The following is a 22,930-nucleotide window of genomic DNA, read 5'->3' on the forward strand; positions in this document are numbered from 1 at the left end:
GTTTATTGCCTGAAAGGTTGAAGAGGTTGGTGTATGAGAGGTGCCCTGTGTTCCCTTCCAAACATCCCAGATTCTCTGATACTCTTCCTCGGTGGGTGCTGGAGAATCATTGGTAATCCTCAGATTTCCATTCAGTTGCTTAGAAAACCGACCAGGATCTTCGAAGCTGCAGCTAAGTCCCAGTGTCTTTCTCAGGAGCCATTTATTTCCCCTTATTTCTGATTTGAGAGCCTTCACCTTTTTGGAATCACCAAGGTGGTCCGAAAAGGTCCTGCGCTTAAGGAATCTCTCCTTTGTTGTGAATCTCGGCCCCAAACCCCGCATTTGGGCGTCTAGCATCCTTAGGCCCATGGTTTATGCCCAGACGGCGTTTTTCAAGTTCAAAGCCGGGACTCCATTTTCCAGATGAGGCAGGTGTGGTTCACACTTCACCTTTTCGCGCAAAGCATCGAGGAACGTGCTTTGGACTCCCGAGGCGAGGGGCGATGGGAGAGGGTGTGGGTTTGCCTCGGGACGGAGCGCGCACTCGCTTACAAGCTCCAAACCTGGGCGCGGTCGCTCTGAGCACGAGGTCCCGAGCCGAGTCCCGCGCTCCTCTAGGAACCCGCGAGCGCCCCCGCCCCTCGCAAGCGCCCAGGCCCGGGCCGCCCGAATCCTAGCCCGCGGCACGCACCCCTGACCCGCCCCGCCCCCCGGCGGCCGCGAGTGGCGGGCGGAGCGCTAGCAGAGAGGCGCGCTGGGCTGTGCGGCGCCGCCTCTCCTCGGTGCCGAGGGAGGGACGGAGGGGCCAGGCGGGAGAGAGAGAAAGCCCGACCGACCGGCTGGCCGAGAGCTGCATGCAACCGGTGGGAGGCCGGGTCGGCTGGGGCTGGGGCTCGGGCTCGGGCGGTTTCTCCGCGGATCCCTGGCGGCGAGCGCGGACGGCCCGGAGGAGGCGGCTCTGAGCTGGCAGGCGGAGGGTTGTCTCCCGCGCCCGCCTGCCCTGCTCGGTCCGAGGATGCGGGGGGGCGATGCCCGGGGCCAGGGACGCGCTCTGTCACCAGGCGCTGCAGCTGCTGGCCGAGCTCTGTGCCCGCGGGGCCCTGGAGCACGACAGCTGCCAGGATTTCATCTACCACCTGCGGGACCGCACCAGACCCCGGCTCCGCGACCCAGGTGAGTGCCGCCGCCGCTGCCCGGCGCGACCCCAGGGCCCTGGGCTGGGAGTTGGGGCCGCGCCAGGGCCTGAAGCTGGAGAGCGAGGTGGACTGGAGGGAGGAGGGCGGGTGACCACCCAGCTAGGGGAGGGGACCAGGAACTAGCGCACCGTGGCCTGATGCTGGACCCGGGCGGGAACCCCGGCGGAGGCTGCTGCGTGGAGGCCGAGTCTGGGTGGGTTGTTGCGGGGTTGGAGGGACCACGCCCGTCACCTGCGCTCGGGTCACCGGGGCTCCTGAGGGCGGCTCCCGAGCTCGGAACCCCGCGCGCCACTTCCCCGGCTCTGCGCTCCGGGCGAGGAGAGGCCGCGGCGGCCTCGCGAGTCTAGGGAAGGGGGACGAGGCCAGAGGAAACTCTGGCAAGTTGGGAGTTGGGGACGGCCCCGGGCTGTGGCTGAATCCCACCGGGCGCCTCTCACCCTCCCCCTGGAGCGTCTGTTTCCTTTCCTCAGTCTAGGGTAAGAAGGGCGGGGCGGGAGCCGGCGCTGGGTCGGGGGCTGGGAGCGCCAGGTCCCGGGCAGCCGGGCCTGAACCCATTCCCTCTAGGTCTCTCCGCGTGGAGGCGGCCTGGGCCTGGGCGCCCGGCTCGCCCAGCTCCCGCTGCCGGGCACACGGAGGTCGAGGGGCTCACGGGTCATGCCTTGTGCACCTACAGTTATTCTTAATGAAAGTTTCGAAGCTCCTAACTTTGGAAAGTTCATTTATTTTGGCCTTTGATCAATTAAGGTTGGAAGAGGAAGTTTTAGTTGGAGCCGTTGGCTTTTCCCCAAGGGTCCTGGGTCTCTCGCATCTTCTCATCCACTGCCGTTTATTGGAAAACATATTCCTTCCAACTATTTACTTGAGATTCTTCTCGCCTTGAGGAGTCATTTTCTCAAATAGTCTCTCGACCTCAGTACTAAAAAAAAAAGAAAAGAAAAAAAAAGTATAATGTAGTTAGGTTGTTAAAGATGGAATAAGAAAATGGTCCCTAATATTCCTGTGTATAAAATACTTAAAATGAGCTATTGGTGTGCAAATTATCTAGTATGAATTTTCCTCATTTTAAGCCAATCCATTACATAAAAATCCATTTACCCAAGGGTAAGTTAGAGAATTATTTGATTCATAAAGAGGTCTACCCTGAGCCTGACTTAAATAGCATTTCCTTGATAATATATCCAAGATAGGTCTGTGGGATGAAGAGAAGTTATCTATTAAAAGTTTATATCAGATTTTTTCTACTCAAAGGCTTTAAAAAAAAAAAAACCAAGAAACAAAAAATAGATTGTTTCCCTTTGCCTGTGCTTATATTAATTAAGTATATGGGATGGTCACTAATGTGTTACTTCAAAGTGGAGAATTAAGTCAAGAAAGGCTGTTGAGTTCATATTATTTCCCCAGGGGTTTAATGCCCAGCTTTTGTGTGGCTCCTTGCTGGACTAAATGTGCTACCCAGACTGCAGACAGGAAATGACAGCACTTCATTCATGAACAGGGGGCCTGGGATAATGTCCTCATTGCGGGAAAACTTCTTTCTTTAGCAGGAGAAACAAGGGATTATCTAACTTGCTTCATCCAAAGCGAGTGTTAGTGTTGAAACGTGTCACTTCTTTGCCTGTGCCTGGGCCAGGAGTCCCCAACATTAGCACGCATAAGCAGTCCTCTGTGGGTTTACCAGAGAAGATGGATGAGGCTTCTCGCTGAGTTGAATGTTTAACATGCCACATCTTTTTGTCTGATTTTTGTGCCTCTGCTCCTTTTAATCTATAAGCTAGATCCCATGTTCTTAGGTTTTTTCCTTAGCCCCTGCACTCAGAAGCCCTTACAAAAGTCACGTCTGAGTCCTTGGCTGAGAAATAGCCAGTGATATAGAGTATGCCACACTATTCTTTGAGTTCCTGAAAGCACTGCCCTGTTATCTTAAACTAGGGTACAGCAGTTTTGAGGTAGCCTGGTGACCCTCTGGATCTTTGGTTTATGGTCAGGAAGTAGCCTGTTCATGAGGTAGGCTGGGGAGGTGGACTGTGAGCGCAAGATAAGAGGAACTGAGACTGAAGCCCCTATCCAAGGTACACCCTCTCTTCCAGGGCCCTTCAGCTCAGGCCAGAATCTCTCTTCACTCCCCACCTTTCTCTCTTTACCCACATTAATTCTTACATCAAATGCATTTATCTCCATCTCTTTAAAGCTGTTTGGTTGTCCAAGTCAAGAGTTCCTTTCATTTGTGAGCCTTAACGCTGAGTGGCTGGAGTAGCTGCACTGCCCAAAGCTCTGAATGGTACCTATGCTGCTGTGTAGTGGGAACCAGAGCAACTACATACAGCAGCAGTGCTGGTACGTGGGTCCCTAGAGCAGGTCATCTAAGTGGGTAACTTCCTTTTCTGTAAAGGAGCCCACGTGAATGCCATGTTTCAGCTTTTTCTGCCCATTGTCTGTCCCTGGCTACCCAATGGTAATTAGGTTTTCTTAAGCTCAACTGAGGAACTTTGGCTTTGAAAGGAGAAAAGACATATAATTCCCTGTGGATAGCAGAATGACACTGCATGTAGTATGTTTGTTCATTTTTCCAGAGATGGGATAAGCCTGGGTCACAGACCAGTGGGCCATCAGAAAGGTTATTCTTTGCCCAGGTGACTGCAGTGCTCTGATGTGGGAGTACAACCCTAGTCTTCCCTAACTTGGTGTTAAGAGAGAATCTAGTGAAAATGTGATTAAAAAAAAAAAAAAAAAAAAGAGGCTAAGTCATAAATTGAAACTTGAGTGCCTCATCCAGTCCTTCATCTGTACCAACTATGGAAAGTAAAGTGTGGGTCTTTAAGCTGAGGGTGAGCATTTTTCCATGAAGAGCAAGTAGAATCCTGTTAGGTGTCATTATGTTGTTTTCATATATTGGCAATGCTAGGCATTAACTTGTGAATTTCAGCAAATAGCCTTCACAGCAGAGAGAAGAGGCAGTGCAAAGGTCCTGAGATAGAAGTGTCCTTGATGTTATTTAAGGAATAGTTGAGTTCATGGGTAGCTGGCACAGAGCGAATAAGATAAAGAATGACAAGAAATATGATTAATGGTTAATGGAGGGGGAAGCTCATGTAGGATCTTCTAAACAAACCATTATAACAGCTTTGGTTTTTACTCTGAATGAGAAGGGATTGAACAGAGAAGTGGCAACCCTTTGGCTGCTGTGTTGAGAAAATACTGTTGAAGATCAAGGGAAAAAGATAGGGAAATTTGCTAGCAGGCTATTCTAGTAATCCAGACAAAGGGGATAGTGGGCACAGTTTGAAGATACAGTGCTCCGATTTGTTGATGGAATGGATGTGAGAAGTGAAATAAATACCACCCTTATAGCAGAAAGTGAAGAGGAGCTAAAAAGACTCTTGATGAAAGTGAAAGAGGACAGTGAAAAAGTTGGCTTAAAGCTCAACATTCGGAAAATGAAGATCATGGCATCCGGTCCCATCACTTCATGGGAAATAGATGGGGAAACAGTGGAAACAGTGTCAGACTTTATTTTGGGGGGCTCCAAAATCACTGCAGATGGTGACTGCAGCCATGAAATTAGAAGACGCTGACTCCTTGGAAGAAAAGTTATGACCAAACTAGATAGTATATTCAAAAGCAGAGACATTATTTTGCCGACTAAGGTCCGTCTAGTCAAGGCTATGGTTTTTCCTGTGGTCATGTGTGGGTATGAGAGTTGGACTGTGAAGAAGGCTGAGCGCCAAAGAATTGATGCTTTTGAACTGTGGTGTTGGAGAAGACTCTTGAGAGTCCCTTGGACTGCAAGGAGATCCAACCAGTCCATTCTGAAGGAGATCAACCCTGGGATTTCTTTGGAAGGAATGATGCTAAAGCTGAAACTCGAGTACTTTGGCCACCTCATGCGAAGAGTTGACTCATTGGAGAAGACTCTGATGCTGGGAGGGATTGGGGGCAGGAGGAGAAGGGGACGACCGAGGATGAGATGGCTGGATGGCATCATGGACTCGATGGACGTGAGTCTGAGTGAACTCTGGGAGTTGGTGATAAACAGGGAGGCCTGGCGTGCTGCGATTCATGGGGTCGCAAAGAGTCGGACACGACTGAGCGACTGAACTGAACTGAAGGATGACACCAAGGCTTTTTTACCTAAGCAGCTCCATTTACTTGCAAGACTTTCGGAGGAGCAGAGTTGGAAGGAAAATAAGGAAGTTTCTATTTTATTAAAATTTTTTGTTTACTAAAGATTTTTTGTACCTATTATATATGCAATATCTTTTAGTTAGTTCCACAGTGACCTGAGGCATGAAAGTCTTCTTTGATGTTATCAACTGGTCAGTGCTCATACTTTGTAACCAGGGACTTCACTCTTATCTCCTCAAGAGGGCCAGTTGATTGTAGGAGAGCAGTTATTACTAAAAGATCTTTTCTTGCATGGAATGAAAAGCTCTGTTTAACTTCCACTCATTGATCTTGATTATACTTATTTCAGTCAAAAAAGAATTAATCTCTTCTCCATTTGGCTGTTGGGGGTAGTGATTGTAACTTTTCTTATCCTGTTGTTTCCACATCTGGAAAAGAAAAGAGGATTGAATCAAGTCATTTCTAGGTTTTAACCATGTTTTATAATTTTCTTTGTAAGTCTGTTCTTCTGAAGGATGTCAACCACATCTGTGCCAAGCACTTTATGTAGGTCATTTCATTTAATCCTCATAACGTCTTCTAAGACCTTGCTGCTCAAAGTGTTCAGCTGTGTACCAGCAGCATCAGCAGCATCTGGGAGCTTGTTAGAAATGCAGACTTTCAGGCTCCCCTCCAGACCTACTGATGTGAATCTGTGTCTTAACAGGATCCTCAGGTAATTCATAGGCACATTAAAGTTTGAGAATCATTGCTAAAAGAGATTGAATATGTGAATAAATTGAAGTGCAGAGAGCTAAACTAGCCCAGAGCCATGGGTTCCTTTGTAAGAAACAGTCAAGTCTAAGTCTGAGTAGCTTCTAGGTAAACACATCACATATTCAAAGTATCTGGGAGTTACTGTCAATGAAACTTTCCTAGGTTATTTTTTTCATTTAAATGTCTTTATTCTGTTTTTCTATAATGGATTTAATCTCTGACTGTAGGTTAAATTCTGTGTAGTTATAAAGATTTTGCTCAGTATTTTTACTTTTACTTTTTAAAATTAAAGTGTAGTTGATTTACAGTGTTAAGTTAGTTTTAGGTGTGTAGCAAAGTAATTCAGTTTTATACACACACACACACACATCTTCTTTTCCAATTTTTTTATATTTTAGTTATTATATTGATTATAGTTCCTTGGGCTATATAGTAGGTCCTTGTGTTTATTTATTTTTACATATAATAGTGTATATCTGTTAATCCCAAACTCCTAATTTATTCCTCCCTCTTTAGTTACCGTAAGTTCATTTTCTGTGTGAGTCTGTGAGTCAGTTTCTGTTTTGTAAATAAGTTCATTTGTATCTTTTTAGAATTTCTAAAAAAATTCCACATATAAGTGATATTTGTCTTATGTGTGATATCATATCTTATCATATGATATTTGTCTTTCTGACTTACTTTACTTAGTGTAATATTCTCTAGGTCCATCCATGTTGCGGCACATGGCATTATTTCATTCTTTTTCCTGGCTGAGTAGTATTTCATTGTGTGTGTGTGTGTGTGTGTGTGTGTGTGTGTGTAGTATTTCGTGTGTGTGTGTGTGTGTGTATACACACCACATCTTCTTTATCCAATCATCTGTTGATGGACATCACTCAGTATCTTGGTCATGAATTCTTTTATTCATGATACGAGTTTTCCATTGATATTCCAGCTTTGTATTTCTAGGGTTTTTTTTTTTAAATTTTTCTGGTGAACTTGAGAATGTTTGGGGGCTTCCCTGTTGGCTCAGAGGGTTAAGAATCTGCCTGTATTTAGACCCAGGTTTAGTCCCTGGATTGGGAAGATCCCCTGGAAAAGGGAATGACTACCCACTCTAGTACTCTTGCCTGGAGAATTCCATGGACAGAGGAGCCTGGTGGGCTACAGTCCATGGGGTCACAGAGTCGGACACAACTGAGCGACTAACACCAGAGATTGTTCACCTGATCAGGGTGTGAAGTAGATCTTTATGGCACGTCACTGATGATCCCTCTTTCTAGGTGGGTGTCAACCCTAGTTAGGAGATGCTTTTTTCTAGACTGGTTTTCTAGATTGATTTTCAACCTTAGTTGCATGTTAGAAACACTTAGGGAGCTCTAACAAACAAACAACAATAAAGAAACTATCAATGACTGAGCTCTACCGTGACCAATTAAATTGGAATCTCTGGTGATGGGACCTAGTATTGGTATATTTTTATATATGTTTTTCAGTTGGTTCTAATGTGCACCAGGTGGAAGATAACTGTTGAGTGAGACCAATAAGTGAAAAATGAACCCACCTAACCCTTCTCATGGAGAAGGAAATGGCAACCCACTCAAGTACTCTTGCCTGGAAAATCCCATGGACAGAGGAGCCTGGTAGGCTGCAGTCCATGAGGTCATGAAGAGTCGGACACGACTGAGCAGCTTCACTTTCACTTTTCACTTTCATGCATTAGAAAAGGAAATGGCAACCCACTCCAGTGTTCTTGCCTGGAGAATCCCAGGGACAGGGGAGCCTGGTGGGCTGCCATCTATGGGGTCGCACAGAGTTGGACACGACTGAAGTGACTTAGCAGCAGCAGCAACCCTTCTCAGCTCAACTCATATTTCATTTTTGCAAAATTAGGAAAGATGGTATCAAGGCAGGCACTTTGACTGTTACCTTGTACAGTTACCACCCAAATCAACTAACTGATTCTTAAATTTCTTTTGACAATATTACCCCCAATTTTTATTTTGAGGACTCTTTAAAAATATCATGAGAATCCATTATATTCACTCAGTGTAGGGGAAAAAAAGAACAAATTGAGAAAATCATGTCCAAATTATTAAAAGGCCAGGAAGTGGAACTGTCATTAATTAATATCACCTTACATTTATTTAGAGTGAAGTAACTTATTAAAAGATGTACATGTAAAATAATAATTAAATATAGTTTGTAAGGAAAAATTTCCAAAATAATCACTGAAATTAAACAGTAACCTTAATTCAGATTTTCAAAGAAAGTCAAGAGAAAAATCAGCCTTAAAACACTGAATTTTTATGATAGACATTGGTGTGATTATGCACAATGTGATTAATTTTAAAAAATTAATGTTAATTGCAATCAGGAACTGGAGAGTCTTATAAGGAATGAGTGGCATATTGGATGCACAATCTGTGAAGATTTAATTTGCATTTACTTCAGTGACATTTTAGGGCTTCTTCATAAATATTTTATTTAAACAAGTGTGTTTTCATCTCCATGGGATTCCTCTACATGGATCAGTGAGTGCTTTAGTCATGAGGTAATTTTCAAGAGGGAAAAACAAAAGCAAATTCTGGTAAAAGCATCATAGGCAGCCTTGTGGCCAGCCACCTCTTTCAGAATAAACAATCAAAGCACAAACTTTTTATGTAGGCTAAACTTTCAAGGAAAACTTAAGCTGACACCTAAGGGAAATCACCCATCCCTGTTATGTATAGAACATGGGCCTTGCTTTCACCGTAAAAGCATACTGGCACTTTCGTATTTGTGTGTGCATGTGGATTTTCTCATAAGGTTGGCTTAAAAATATATATATCAGAATCCCTTCCTAAGTGACTTACTTGAGGAAACTAACAAGTTCCAGGGAAAGGGAGGAGCTTAATGAGAGGCACCAGTGGGAGAGCAGTCTCACTTTCCAAAAGACAGCTCTGGAGTCTGTATTTCTGCTTTCTAAATGAAATCACATTTGAGTCATGAATGTTTACCACTTCAAGTGTTTCATTGAGCTAGCTCAAAGTATGGCTTTAAACCCAGGCAAACTCCAACAAGTAGGTTCTGCAGGTCTTGAAATATTCCTCGTGCATGTATTTTTATCACACAGCAACGTTTATACCAACACTGATAGAACTGCATTCAAAAGAAAAAAATCTCACCCAGGAAATAAAGATGACAAAGTGGAATAAGCAAGAGCTTTGGAATCAGAATCTGGTCCTGCCCTTGCTAGTTTTATGACCTTGAGCAAAATATTTAATTCTTCACATTGTTCGGGACTTCCCTGGTGGTTCAGTTGGTAAGGAATCTGCCTGCAATGCAGGAGACCCAGATTCGATCCATGTATAAAATGGGAGTGAAGGGCTGTTACAGCACAGCACCCAGAGTAAGTGCTCAAGTGGATGCTCAGTAAATGGATTTGGTGGTGGTAGTATCACCTGTCTATGCTTCACCTCAGCTGCTGGATCATCAAAAAAGCAAGAGAGCTCCAGAAAAGGTCTACTTTTGCTTTATTGACTACACCAAAGCCTTTGATTGTGTGGATCACAATAAACTGTGGGATATTCTTAAAGAGATGGGAATACCAGACCACCTGACCTGCCTCCTGTGACCTACACCTGACCATACCTCCTGTATGCAAATCAAGAAGCAACAGCTAGAACTGGACACGGAACAATAGACTGGTTCCATATCAGGAAAGGAGTATGTCAAGGCTGTATATTGTCACCCTGCTTATTTACCTTCTATACAGAGTACATCATGCCAAATGCCAGGCTGGAAGAAGCACAAGCTGGAATCAAGATGGCCGGGAGAAATATCAATAACCTCAGATATGCAGATGACACCACTCTTATGGCAGAAAGCAAAGAAGAACTAAAGAGCCTCTTGATGAAAGTGAAAGAGGATAGTGAAAAAGTTGGCTTAAAGCTCAACATTCAGAAAACTAAGATCATGGCATCTGGCCCCATCCCTTCATGGCAAATAGATGGGAAAACAATGGAAACAGGAAGAGACTTTATTTTGGAGGGCTCCAGAATCACTGCAAATAGTGACTGCTGCCATGAAATTAAAAGACATTTGCTCCTTGGAAGAAAAGCTCTGACCAACCTAGACAGCATAATAAGAAGCAGAGATATTACTTTACCAACAAAGGTCCCTCTAGTCAAAGCTATGGTTTTTCCAGTAGTCATGTATGGATGTGAGAATTGGACTCTAAAGACAGCTGAGTGCCGAAGAATTGATGCTTTTGAACTGTGGCATTGGAGAAGACTCTTGAGAGTCCCTTGGACTGCAAGGAGATCCAACCAGTCCCTCCTAAAGGAAATCAGTCCTGAATATTCATTGGAAGGACTGATGCTGAAGCTGAAGCTCCAAAACTTTGGCCATCTGATGGGAAGAACTGATCACTGGGAAAGACTCTGATGCTGGGAAAGATTGAAGGCGGGAGGAAAAGGAGATGACAGATAATGAGATGGTTGGATGGCATCATTGACTCGGTGGACATGAGTTTGAGTAGGCTTCGGGAGTTGGTGATGGACAGGGAAACCTGGTGTGCTGCGGTCCATGGGGTCACAAAGAGTCGGGCACGACTGAACGACTAAACTGAATGTTGTGGGTTTGATTCCAGATCAGTACAGTAAAATGAATTTTTTGGTTTCTCAGTACCTATAAAAGTTATGTTTACACCATTCTGTGATTTCTTCAGTGTACAATAGCACTATGTCTTTAAAAAGTACATAATTTAAAAATACTTCATTGCTAAAAGATGCTAACCATCTTCTGAGCCTCCAATGAGTCATATTTTTTGCAGTAGTAACCTCAAAGATCACCAAAACAAATATAATAATAATGAAAAAGTATGAAATATTGGGAGAATTATCAAAATATGACAGAGAGACATGAAGTGAGCAAGTGTTATTGGAAAAATGGGCTGATAGGCTTGCTTGATGTGAGGTTGACACAAACCTTCAATTTATTTTTTAAAAAATGCAGTGTCTGTGAAGTGCAATAAAGAGAAGCACAACAAAATGAGGTAAGCCTATAATCATTCATAGACAAAATTTACTATTTTACTTTTTTGTAAACTTAGGATTTTATCACCACTCATTAGCTCTATGACCCTGTAAAGTTATTCAGTCCCTGTGTCTTAGTCTTCTCGTGAATAAAGTGGCGTGCTATTACCCAAGCAAAATACAAGATGCCAAGGTATTCAAATTATTCAAATTCAAATGTGAATTTCATATAAATAGCAAGTATCCATTGTTTATCTGAGATTCAAATCAAATTGGGCATCTTACATTTTTATTTGCTAAATATAGCAACCCTACGTTAGTATCTATCTCTTAATACATGTGAAATACTTATCATAGTACCAGGCACATAGTAAGTGCTCAGTAAATATTAGCCATTGTTACTACTATTTTTATAATTTTTCAATGTTGAACAATCATTATCATGTAATTATTGTGATGAATATATACATATATTCCAAAAGGTAGATAACTGTTTTTACTTAACTTTTCTTTGGGGTTATTTCTAGCATCTGATTTTTCCTTTCTATAAATAATAATTTGTATCTATAGTATCCCACTCTCTTTTAAGAAAATTTCTTAATAATTAATCATCACCAATGGATTCCAATTGCTTTCCAGCATATCTGGGCCAGTTAGCACTGCTACATGTCAACAGTCAGTATACTACCATTAGGAGGTATAACGTGACAAAAAGTGGCTAATTCAACACGTTTTGAGTGCCTACCTGGTTGTTGTTTCAACTTGAATTTTTTTGTTGGTAGTATTGAATGTTTTTAATATTTTAAACCAGTTTATGTTTTCTGTTATGAGAATTTTGTGTGCTTATTCTCTACCAGGTATAAATATATATTTTGAGACTCTTAATGTATTTCTTACCAATTTGCATTAGTTGGATGATAAATATTCTGTCAAATTAGCTTATAGAAGGAGCAGTGTATAGTCACTGTACTCAGGTTGTCTGTCTATACTCAATCCATTCCACTAGACTGCCTTTTAAAATGTTAGGAGTCCATCAAGAAATAGAAATTCTTTGTAACATTCTTTCCATGCAAAGTGCCTTTATTTATGTGAGGTATGAAAAAAATTGTTATGTAACTTAAATCTCTTTTTCCTTCCCCCTGTTCAATCTTCCCCTAGGACTGTAGCCACATGATCTGATCATTCTTCTAATTATAATTAAGTTAAATTAAAAAAAAATCCATTGAGTGCCTCTTAAGTGCCAGGTGGGCTTTCCTGGTGGCTCAGATGGCAAGGAATCTGCCTGCGATGCAGAAGAGCTGGGTTCTGTCCCTAGGTCTGGAAGATCCCCTGGAGAAGGAAATGGCAACCCCTCCAGTATTCTTGCCTGGAGAATCCCATGGACAGAGGAGCCTGACAGGCTACAATCCATAGGGTTGCAAAGTGTTGGACACGACTGAGCAACTAACACGAAGTGCCAGGTACTAGGTTGGGCATCACTGATTCGAAAATACATTAGCCGTAATTACTGCCCCTATGGAACTGAGATAAAGCAATAATTACAATTAATAAAGATCACAAGGGAGACATGTACTGGATACAGTGTGGGAAAAGAGAGAAGTAATTATTCAGTGGGTCTATAGAGAACTCCTGGAGAAGTTGATTCTTGGGTGGAGCACTTTGCCTGGAATGTGTACGGGAGAAAGACATTTGAGAAATTCACAAACGTTATAGGATGAGAGAGAACGGGTCTTTGGTAATAGTAAGGGAAGCATGTGTTGAGAATGTTGAGAGTTGAGCCTGCTCTAGTAAACACTAGTTGTCAGATCATGGAAGTCCTTGTTTGCCATTGTCAAAGTCCCACAGAGGACTTGGGCTGGAATACTCTGATGCAGGTATCTTGAAAGAAGTACAGTTTAGAGTGATGAGCCCAAAGGATCCATTCTCAGCAAAGTAGTTCGGAGATTTGAGGATGGGGCAAGTTCTGTGGGTGCACTTCTCAAGTCTTCCTGATTCTCATGGGAAAAAAACTGACGTTGCTGGTGATGTTCTTCCTTACTGAGTTAAGGTCCTAACAGATTAGAATCACTGCATGGGTGATTACCTATTCAGATCCCCAAGTGTGTCACCCTGAAACTCAAGTGTAATTACCTCATCTAGTTGTAAAAACTGCCTTTAGCAAGTGTAGTCATCTGGTTCAAACATCTGGATTTCAGATAAAATTTCAGACTGTGCCAACAGTAACATCTTGCTTCCTTGCCTGTTTATTTAATAATGAAAAAGCAGTGTGTTCAGTTGCATTCCAGTCATTCAGTTTGAGGATATGCACAGTCTGTTTTCTCTGATGTTATAGGGCCGTGAAGGGAGCAAGCATGGCAAGCCTAGTGCCTACCAAGCCATGCTGTGTAGATGGTGGTTTATTCTATATACAGGGGCTGCCAAGAGGCCAGTACAGTTCTTTAAATGAAATGAATGCCCTTAGGCAGGTCCTACACTTTTCCACTTTTCGTATCCGCCCCACCTCCCCTGTGCCACACACTTTATTTATCACGTTTAGGGGATATGCCTGGCTACTGAAGACATTTCAGTTTGCATTAGCTATAGCACTGCAGACCAAATGAAGAGTTTTAAGCTGAAAACTGAGGTGAGCAGATTTGTCCCCTGATGAGATGACTCTGGAGGCAGGATGAAGGTTGATTGCAGAGATTATGATTAGAAATGCCATTCACTTACTCATCAAACGTTTATTGAACCTCTCCCAAGTACAAAGCTCTATTCGAGGTATTGTACACACCTAGGTACCTTGATACAGTATTGTACATACACTAGGGAATCAAACAGAATATAAAAAGCTTGCCTTATGAAATTTACAGGTTGACTAGAGGAAAATACTATGTAAATAAGCTAATTACAGAGTATGTTAGCTACTGATAGTGCTAAGGAGAAAAATAAAGCATGGAAAGAGAATAGGTGTGGGAATTAAAATAGCGTCACTGAGAAACTGATGTATGAGTAAAATCCAGAGATGTGGGAGCAAGATGTGCACATATCAGGAGGAGGAGCATCCCAGGCAGAATAGCAGGTGGAAAGGTCCTGAGGCAGGTGCATGCTTGGTATGTTTACGTATTAGCCAGGGGCAGTGGGACTGTGGTGGAGTTGGCCAGGAAGAGGAAAGTTATTAAATTAGGAAAGTATTATGTGCAAATATAATTGCAGTATTGGACCATGAATTTTAAATCATTCTAACTAGGCTTGAACACACCTTTATTAATCAAAGTAGAAACCATTACAGTCAGCACATTTTTGCCAATAATATGTAAGTTTGACTATTCCTGTAGAGTAAAAATCCATGCTTTGAGATTCAACAAACTCTTGGAAAGCATTTTCTGCCTCCTGCTGGTTGTAGGAGTGTTTTCCTGCAAAAAGTTGTTGAGTTAAAGAAGTGGTAGTCTGTTGGCAAGAGGTCAGGTGAACATAGTGGATGAGGCAAAACTTCATAGACTAATTCATTCAACACTTGAAGCATTGGTTGTGTGACATGCTGTTGGGTGTTGTCATGGAGAAGAATTGAGCCCTTTCTGTTGACCTGTGCTGGCTTCAGGCATTGCAGTTGTCAGTGCATCTCATTGATTTGCTGAGCATACATCTCAGATGTAATGATTTTGCTGCAATTCAGAAAGCAAAAAAGTGGATCAGATGGGCAACAGGCCACCAAACAGTGACAAGGACCTTTTTTGGGGTGCAAGTTTGGCTTTGGGAAGTGCTTTGGAGCATTTTCTCGGTCCAGCCACTGAGCTGGTCAGTGCTGGTTGTCATATAAAATCCACTTTTCATTGCACGTCACAGTCTGATTGAGAAATGGTTTGTTGTTGTTGTATAGAATAAGAGAAGATGATACTCAAAAAGGATTTTTTTTTTAATCTTTGTACAGCTCATGAGGCATCCACTTATCAAGCTTTTTCACCTTTCCAATTTGCTTCCAATGCTGAATGACCATAGAATGGTTGACGTTGAGTTCTTGAGCAGCTTCTCATGTAGTTGTAAGAGAGTCAACTTTGATGGTCCTCTCAGTTGGTCATTGTCAACTTCTGATGGCCAGCCAGTGTTCCTCATCTTCAAGGGTCTCATCTTTGCAAAACTTCTTGAACCACCACTGCATTATATATTCATTAGCAGTTCCTAGGCCAAATTTGTTGTTGATGTTGCAAGTTATTTCTGCTGCTTTACAACCCGTTTTGAACTCAAATAAGAAAATTGTGCAGATTTGCTTCTTGTCTCCCATCATTTCCCTAGTCTAAAATAAACATAAAATACACAGAAAGTAATAAATTATTAGTAAAAAAAAAGTAAAGTGAGAAATGCACGTTTAAAATGTGTAATATAACCACATTTATTTAAAAATTGTATTCCAATATCAAATGGCAGATTTCAACAGTACAAAAACTTCAGTTACTTTTGCATCAGCCTAATAGTAGCTGAGATCAGAGAAGTGATGTCATGTTGATTGAGGCCCTAGAAACCACTGCCATTTTTACTCAGAGAAAGATGGGAAGCCATCAGAAAGTTTGAAGCAGAGGGGTGATAATAACTGAGTTAGAAATGGGAAGGATCACTCTGACCAGCATGTAGAAAATAGGCTGTTAGAAGGGTGGAATCAGGGAGAGCAGTGATGTGGATGGTGTGAGAGATGATGGTAGCTTAGACCAGAGTGTTAGCATTGGAGATGGTAAGAAGTGGTCAGATTCTAGGTAGCTAGCAGGTAGAGAAATAAGTTTGAAGGGAAAATTGGGAGCTCAGTTTTGGATGTGTTAGGTTGGAAATGCTTATTAGAGTGTCAAGTAGGGAACAGACTAGGAAGCTGGACTTAAAAGTGTGTGAGAAAGATGACTGTCCTGGAGACACAGATGTGAGCGTTGTAGACTTGGCCATGATATTTAAAAGGAATCATCTGGGAAGGCGGTGTTGCCTAGAGGTGAGAAGAGGACTGAGTTCTGGAACTCTCCAATATTAAAAGGATGGAGAGAAAATGAGGAACCAGCAAAAGAAGTCTAATAGAGACCAGAAGATCCAACCAAGAATATTGACCTGAAAGCCAAGATGAAGAAGAAATTGTGTGAAAGAGGAAAAAGTAAACATCTGTGCCATATGCTACCATTAGGTCAAGTAGAATGAGCGCTGATCATTACCACAGCAGTTAAGTGACGTAGGAGTCACTGGACATGAAGTTGATTAGCCATTATCATTGAGAGGTGAGAACAAGCCAGACTGGAGTGGCCTTAAGAGAAACTGATGGGAGAGGAATTGGGGGCAATAAAAACAAAACAAACTACTCTTTCAAGTGTTTCTGTAGACAAGAGTAGAAAGAAATGAGTTTGTAGTCACTGGTGAGGAAAGTGAGATCAAGGGGTTTTTTTGTTTGTTTTTTCTTTTTAATTTTTTAATTGAAGGATAGTTGCTTTACAGAATTTTGTGGTTTTCTGTCATACATCAACAAGAATCAGCCATAGGTACACCCATGTAACCTCCCTCCCATCCCCATGCCCCTCCCATCCTTCAGCCTCTCATAGAGCCCCTGTTTGGGTTCCCTAAGTCATATAGCAAATTCCCATACCATATGTAAAATAGATAGCCAAAGGGTTTTTGTTTCTATTTAAAGTTGTAAGAGATACACTTAGGTGATGGGAATGATCTGGTAGAGAACAAAAATTCATGGTATAGGATAATGAGGGGAGACTTGCTGGAGGGATATCCTTGAGTGGGTGTTGGGATATGCTCCTTGAGGTCAAGGAGCAAGTCTCTCTCTATATATATAGACACACACACACCATCGGCATAAAGATGACAGTTAAAGCTGAGAGATTAGATGCATCTACCAAGGAGTAACTGAAGATGAAAGAAGTCAACTAGCTAGAGGTGAGGGAGGGAGAAGGAACCAACAAAAGAGATTGAAAAGGAATAGCAAGTAGGGTGGGAGGAAAATCAGGAGTGTGGTGGCCTAGGAGTGCAGAAAGTATTCCTAGGAGGATGGCATGAAACTTTATGTGAAATGCAGCTGGTGGGTCAGGTATGTTGAAGACCAAGGACTGCTCATTGCATTCAGCAATGTGGTTGTTCACTGATGACCTTGAACTGAGTGGTTTTGAAGTGGGGATAGGTGAATAGAGTGGGTGAAAGTCTGATTATAGTCTCTTTAAGAGATTATGAGAGGAGAGAAGTTGAAGAAAGAGAACATACCCTGCTTTTTTGTTTCATTGTGAAGGAAAAGGGAGGACAAAGTGATTCAAAAGATGGTTTGTAAAGAAAGAAGAAAATAATTGTTGGCATGCTAGAGAGATGTTGAAAATGATGCAGAGGGTTGAACTGCCTGAGTGATGTGTTTGAGTTGGTGGGTTTTTCAACCAGTTCATTTGTTGTCAAGGAAACAGGGCAGAGTATGTGGCTCCAGGTGAGTAGGTGTGGTTTGGGAACTTATAGAATTGTCTTCTGATTGCTCTTCCATTATCAGTGAAAAAAGAGGCTTTAGGGTCACCATCTGAGAATGAGAGTGGGGCAGAAGATGCTGAAAGTTTGAAAAGAGGAAAGGTAGAAATAATAGTCCAGGAGGTAGGAGATTGAATGGATTAGGGAAGTAGAGTATGCCTGCCAGACAACATTAAGGGCCCACTTGAAGGTGGTGCTTGTGAATTTAAAATGATATCCACCAGCATGGATATAACCTTTCTCTCACCATGTGCAGCTATGTTTGTACAGGTATGAAGTAACGGGAGCAGCCTTGTGCTTATGTATGACAATGAAAGTATGGCAAAAGAATTGATAGTATATAGATAACCTACTGAATGGGAAAAGATATTTGCAAATGATATGACCAATAAGGGGTTAATATCCAATATATTGGATTGGCCAAAAAGTTCATTTGGGTTCTTCCAGAAGATGTAACAGAAAACCCCAAATGAACTTTTTAAGCCAGCTCAGTATATAAACAGCTTATATAACTCAGCATCAAAAAAACCTGATTAAAAAATGGACAGAAGACCTCAGACATTTTTCCAAAGAGAACATGCATGCACATGGCTACCACGAACATGAAAAGTTGCTCAACATCACTAGTCATCAGTTCAGTTCAGTCGCTCAGTCGTGTCCGACTCTTTGCAACCCCATGAATCACAGCACGCCAGGCCTCCCTGTCCATCACCATCTCCCAGAGTTCACTCAGACTCACGTCCATCGAGTCAGTGATGCCATCCAGCCATCTCATCCTCTGTTGTCCCCTTCTCGTCCTGCCCCCAATCCCTCCCAGCATCAGAGTCTTTTCCAATGAGTCAACTCTTCGCATGAGGTGGCCAAAGAACTGGAGTTTCAGCTTTAGCATCATTCCTTCCAAAGAAATCCCAGGGCTGATCTCCTTCAGAATGGACTGGTTGGATCTCCCCGCAGTCCAAGGGACTCTCAAGAGTCTTCTCCAACACCACAGTTCAAAAGCATCAATCCTTCAGTGCTCAGCCTTCTTCACAGTCCAACTCTCACATCCATACATGACCACAGGAAAAACCATAGCCTTGACTAGATGGACCTTAGTCAGCAAAGTAATGTCTCTGCTTTTGAATATACTATCTAGGTTGGTCATAACTTTCCTTCCAAGGAGTAAGCGTCTTTTAATTTCATGGCTGCAATCAGGGAAGTGCAAATCAGAACCACAGTGAGGTATCACCTCATACCTATCAGAATGGATAGCATCAAAAAGGACATACATGACAAATGTTGATGAGGATGTGGGAAAAAGGAAACCCTCACAAACTGTTGGTGTTGGTGGAAATGTATACTGGTGCAGCCACTGTGGAAAACAGAATGGAGGTTTCTCAAAAAACTAAATAGAAGAACTAACATTTGACTCAACAATTCCACTCTTGGGTATATATCCAGAAAAGAAAACACTAGTGGGAAAAGATTCCTGTACCCCAGTGTTTATACCAGCTTTATTTACAATAGCTGCTTTCAGGTATGGAAGCAACCTAAGTGGCCATCAACAGATACATGAATAAAGAATGTGCATGTATATACAAGGGAATACTACTCAGTCATAAAAAGGAATGAAATTTTACCATTTGCTACAACACAGATGGACCTAGAGGGTGTTATGCTTAGTGAAATTAGTCAGTCAGATACAGACAAATACTCTTAAGTTATCACTTATGTGTGGTATCTAAAAAATACGGCAAACTAATAAATATAACAGAAAAGAAGCAGATGCATAGATATAGAAAACAAACTAGTAGTTACCAGTGGGGAGAGGGTAGGAGAGAAGGGCAATATAGTGGTAGAGGATTTAGAGATACAAACTATTAGTTACAAACCAAGCCATGGGATATATTGTACAATACAGGGGACAAAGTCAATATTTTATAAGGCTATAAATGGAGTATAATCTTTAAGAACTGTGAATTACTATATTGTATACCTGTAATTTATTTAATGTCCAGATGTGCAAGCTGGATTTAGAAAAGGCAGAGGAACCAGAGAGCAAATTGCCAACATCCACTGGATCATAGAAAAGGCAAGGGAATTCCTAAAAATATTTACTTTTGCTTCATTGACAATGCTAAAGCCTTTGTGTGGATCACAACAGACTGTGGAAAATTCTTAAAGAGATGGGAATACCAGACCACCTTATCTGCCTCCTGAGAAGCCTGTGTGCAAGTCAAGAAGCATCAGTTAGAACTGAACATGGAGCAATGAACTGGTTCAAAACTGGGAAAGGAGTACGTCAAGGCTGTGTGTTGTCACCCTGTTTATTTAGCTTATGTGCAGAGTACATCATGTGAAATGCCGGGCTAGATGAAGTACAAGCTGGAATCACGAGATGATACCATGCTAATGGCAGAAAGCAAAGAAGAGCTAAAGAGTGTCTTGCTGAAGTTGAAAGAGGGGAGCGAAAAAGCTGGCTTAAAACTCAACTTCAAAAAAATAAAGATTATGGCATCTGGTCCCATCACTTCATGGCAAATAGATGGGGGAAAAAATGGAAACAGAGACAGATGTTATTTTCTTGGGCTCCAACGTCACTGTGGATGGTGACTGCAGCGTGAAATTAAAAGACGCTTGCTCCTTGGAAGAAAAGCTATGACCAACCTACACAGCATATTAAAAAGTAGAGAGTATACAAAGGTCCATATAGTCAAAGCTATGGTTTTTCCAGTAGTCATGTATGGATGTGAGAGTTGGACCGCAAAGAAGGCTGAGTGCCAAAAAAACTGATGCTTTCAAACTGTGGTGCTGGAGAATACCCTTGAGAGTTCCTTGGCCAGCAGGGAAACCAAACCAGCCAATCCTAAAGGAAATCAACCCTGAATATTCATTGGAAGGACTGATGCTGAAGCTGAAGCTCCAATACTTTGGCCATCTGATGGGAAGATCTGACTCATTGAAAAAGACCCTGATGCTGGGAAAGATTGAGGGCAGGAAGAGAACGGGGTGACAGAGGATGAGATAGTTAGATGGCATCACTCACTCAGTGGACATGAGTTTGAGCAGACTCCTGGAGACTGTGAAGGACAGGGAAGCCTGGCGTGCTGTAGTCCTTGGGGTCTCAAAGAGTCAGACATGACTGAGAGACTGAACAACCATTTTTATAATGTTGTACATTAACTATATTTAAAAAACATGAAAAGAGTTGAGGGTATATAAAGTGGAGTTGTTATCATGATTGAATTTGAAATTTCATTTAAGTAAGGAAAGTACAGTGGACACATGGTGAGTTGGGAATAGTGAAGAGGTGGTAGGGTTGGTGGACTACAGGTGCTCTGGGGGAGATGATTACTGGGAATGCAGTGAGGATGGAGCCAGACAGAGATATAGAGGGTTACAGCTGCTCGATGACTGGGTCTAGGGTGTGATCATGGGAATGAGGCTGTAAGGCAGGGTGGGGGATAAGTGATTGGAGGAAGAAAGGGAAAGAACCAGAGTTTGGGAAGTATTGACCTAACCAAAAATTAAGACAGAAGTAGTGTTGGAGAGAGTGACAGCAGGCCAGGAAATGACCTGCATGGGGAATGTCTGCGATAAGGCTGTGTAGTGATGATATAGTGGTGCAGTTGGGTACCTGCAGAATCAAAGCTGGGGGATTTTAAAGAAAACACCAGAAATAGTAGACTTAGTATTTATCCAGGCAGAAGTGTTGAAGGGATGTTTTAAGACAGTGGAGTTGGAAAACTGGTGATAGATGTAAAAATGTTTTTAATTGGTTTTTTCTAAGTTCATTTTTAACTGTATTAGGTCTTTGCTGCTTTGTGCCGGCTTTCTCTGGTTACGGTGAGTGGGAGCTGCTCTTTGTTGTGGTTCATAGGCTTCTCATGTGGTGGCTTCTCTAGTCGTGGGGCACAGACTCTGCGGGCTTCAGTAGCTGCAGCCTGCAGGCTGTAGACTGTGTGGCCTTCAGTGTTTACCACGACCCCGTGGTTGTGACCCACAGGGTTTAGTTGCCTGAGGCATGTGAAATCTTCTCAGACCAGCAATTAAACCCCTGTCTCCTGCATTGGCAGGTAGATTCCTATCCACTGTACCACCAAGGAAGTCCAAAAAACATTGCTTTATTAAACTTCTTATTTTGTATTGAAATGTGGCCAATTAACAGTGTTGTGATAGTTTCAGGTGAACAGCGAAGGGACTCAGCCATTCATATATATGTACCCATTCTCCCCTAAACTCCCCTCCAATCCAGGCTGCTATATAACATTTATATTACAAATATTAAGAGGTAAAATGGTTGGTACACTGGTAAGAATCAGAGGAATCCTAATTTCCACATTTCTGGCATAAGTACCTGGAAGATGGTCATGTGATTTATTAGGTTTACTGTTGGAGGTCCAGCAATTTTTGTGGGAAATAATACAATTCTTTTTAAATCCTTGAAGTATAAGAATGTATTGAGATCTGATGTGGATGTCCAGGCAGATCTACCAGTCGACTGGTAGGTCATTGGGAAAAAGTTAGTGGAAATCAAAGAAGGTGAGAAAAGGTTGAATGCTAAGGCCTACTAGAAACTTATTTAAGAGTTTTGGAAAGTGATTCTTAATTCCAGCTGTGCATCAGAATCAATTGGGAAACTTTTAAAAACACAACTACCCAGTGCCCAAACTGACTAAATCAGAATCTTCTGTAGTAACACCTAAAATATCTCAACATGTGAGTGTGGTGTGCAGCCAGGGTTGCAAATGACATGCATTTATAGCCTTTATGGATTGAGATTACTTTTTATAGCCCCATTGTCAAAATAAGTGCTCCAACCATCTGTATAAAACCGTTATAAAATGTTAGGGAAGGAAATCTAAGCATGAAATGCCTTTACTATTATCATTTATCTTTTTTTCCTTACCACAATAAGTTATCTCACAATTATTAGTAAGTACAGCTGCTGTTGATGCAACTGATAATAAATTCTATAGAAAATTTAGCTGTAGAATATAGCTGTAGCATTCTGGTGCTAACTAAAATCATGGTCTTCTTTATTGCTAGGGATGTAATATGATTATCACTTATTTTTAATTTAGGATAAGTATACTGTAAATAAGTTCTGCAAAAATTCTAATGAGGCTCTGAGCTTAGAGAATGTGTTTGCTTGATTCCTATAGGCTATCACTCCTTCTTTCCAGTATGTTCACTTCCCATCAAGAAAACCTGGGTAACAAAGAAATAGGCATGAATGACAGTATACACTAGAACCACTTGTGACACTTTACTCGGAAAATCTCAGGTTAAGCATCTTTTCAGTTCTGATGTTTTCAAATAGTATGGATGTCAGTTGATGGCATAGCTGAGCTAGCTCTAAGGACTTCCCAGAGTATTTCATAGGGAATGAGAAAACTGTTGTTTGTTCTTCTCTAATCTGTTCCATTGTGACTG

The 22,930-nt window shown here is 42.1% G+C and overlaps 1 protein-coding gene across 2 annotated transcripts in view; it reads left to right on the top strand.

Moving 5' to 3' along the window:
- SYT9 (synaptotagmin 9) overlaps window positions 787–22,930 on the top strand; it is a 211,406-nt gene continuing 189,262 nt past the window's right edge. For both annotated transcript variants that reach the window (XM_018059486.1, XM_018059487.1), the window contains exon 1: window positions 787–1,155. In XM_018059486.1, the coding sequence (XP_017914975.1) occupies window positions 1,011–1,155 (145 nt within the window). In that variant the 5' untranslated portion in view covers window positions 787–1,010. The remainder of the gene's footprint in view (window positions 1,156–22,930) is intronic.

The sequence above is a fragment of the Capra hircus genome, chromosome 15 (genome assembly GCF_001704415.2).
Source record: "Capra hircus breed San Clemente chromosome 15, ASM170441v1, whole genome shotgun sequence".
In the NCBI taxonomy this organism is placed as follows: Eukaryota; Metazoa; Chordata; class Mammalia; order Artiodactyla; family Bovidae; genus Capra; species Capra hircus.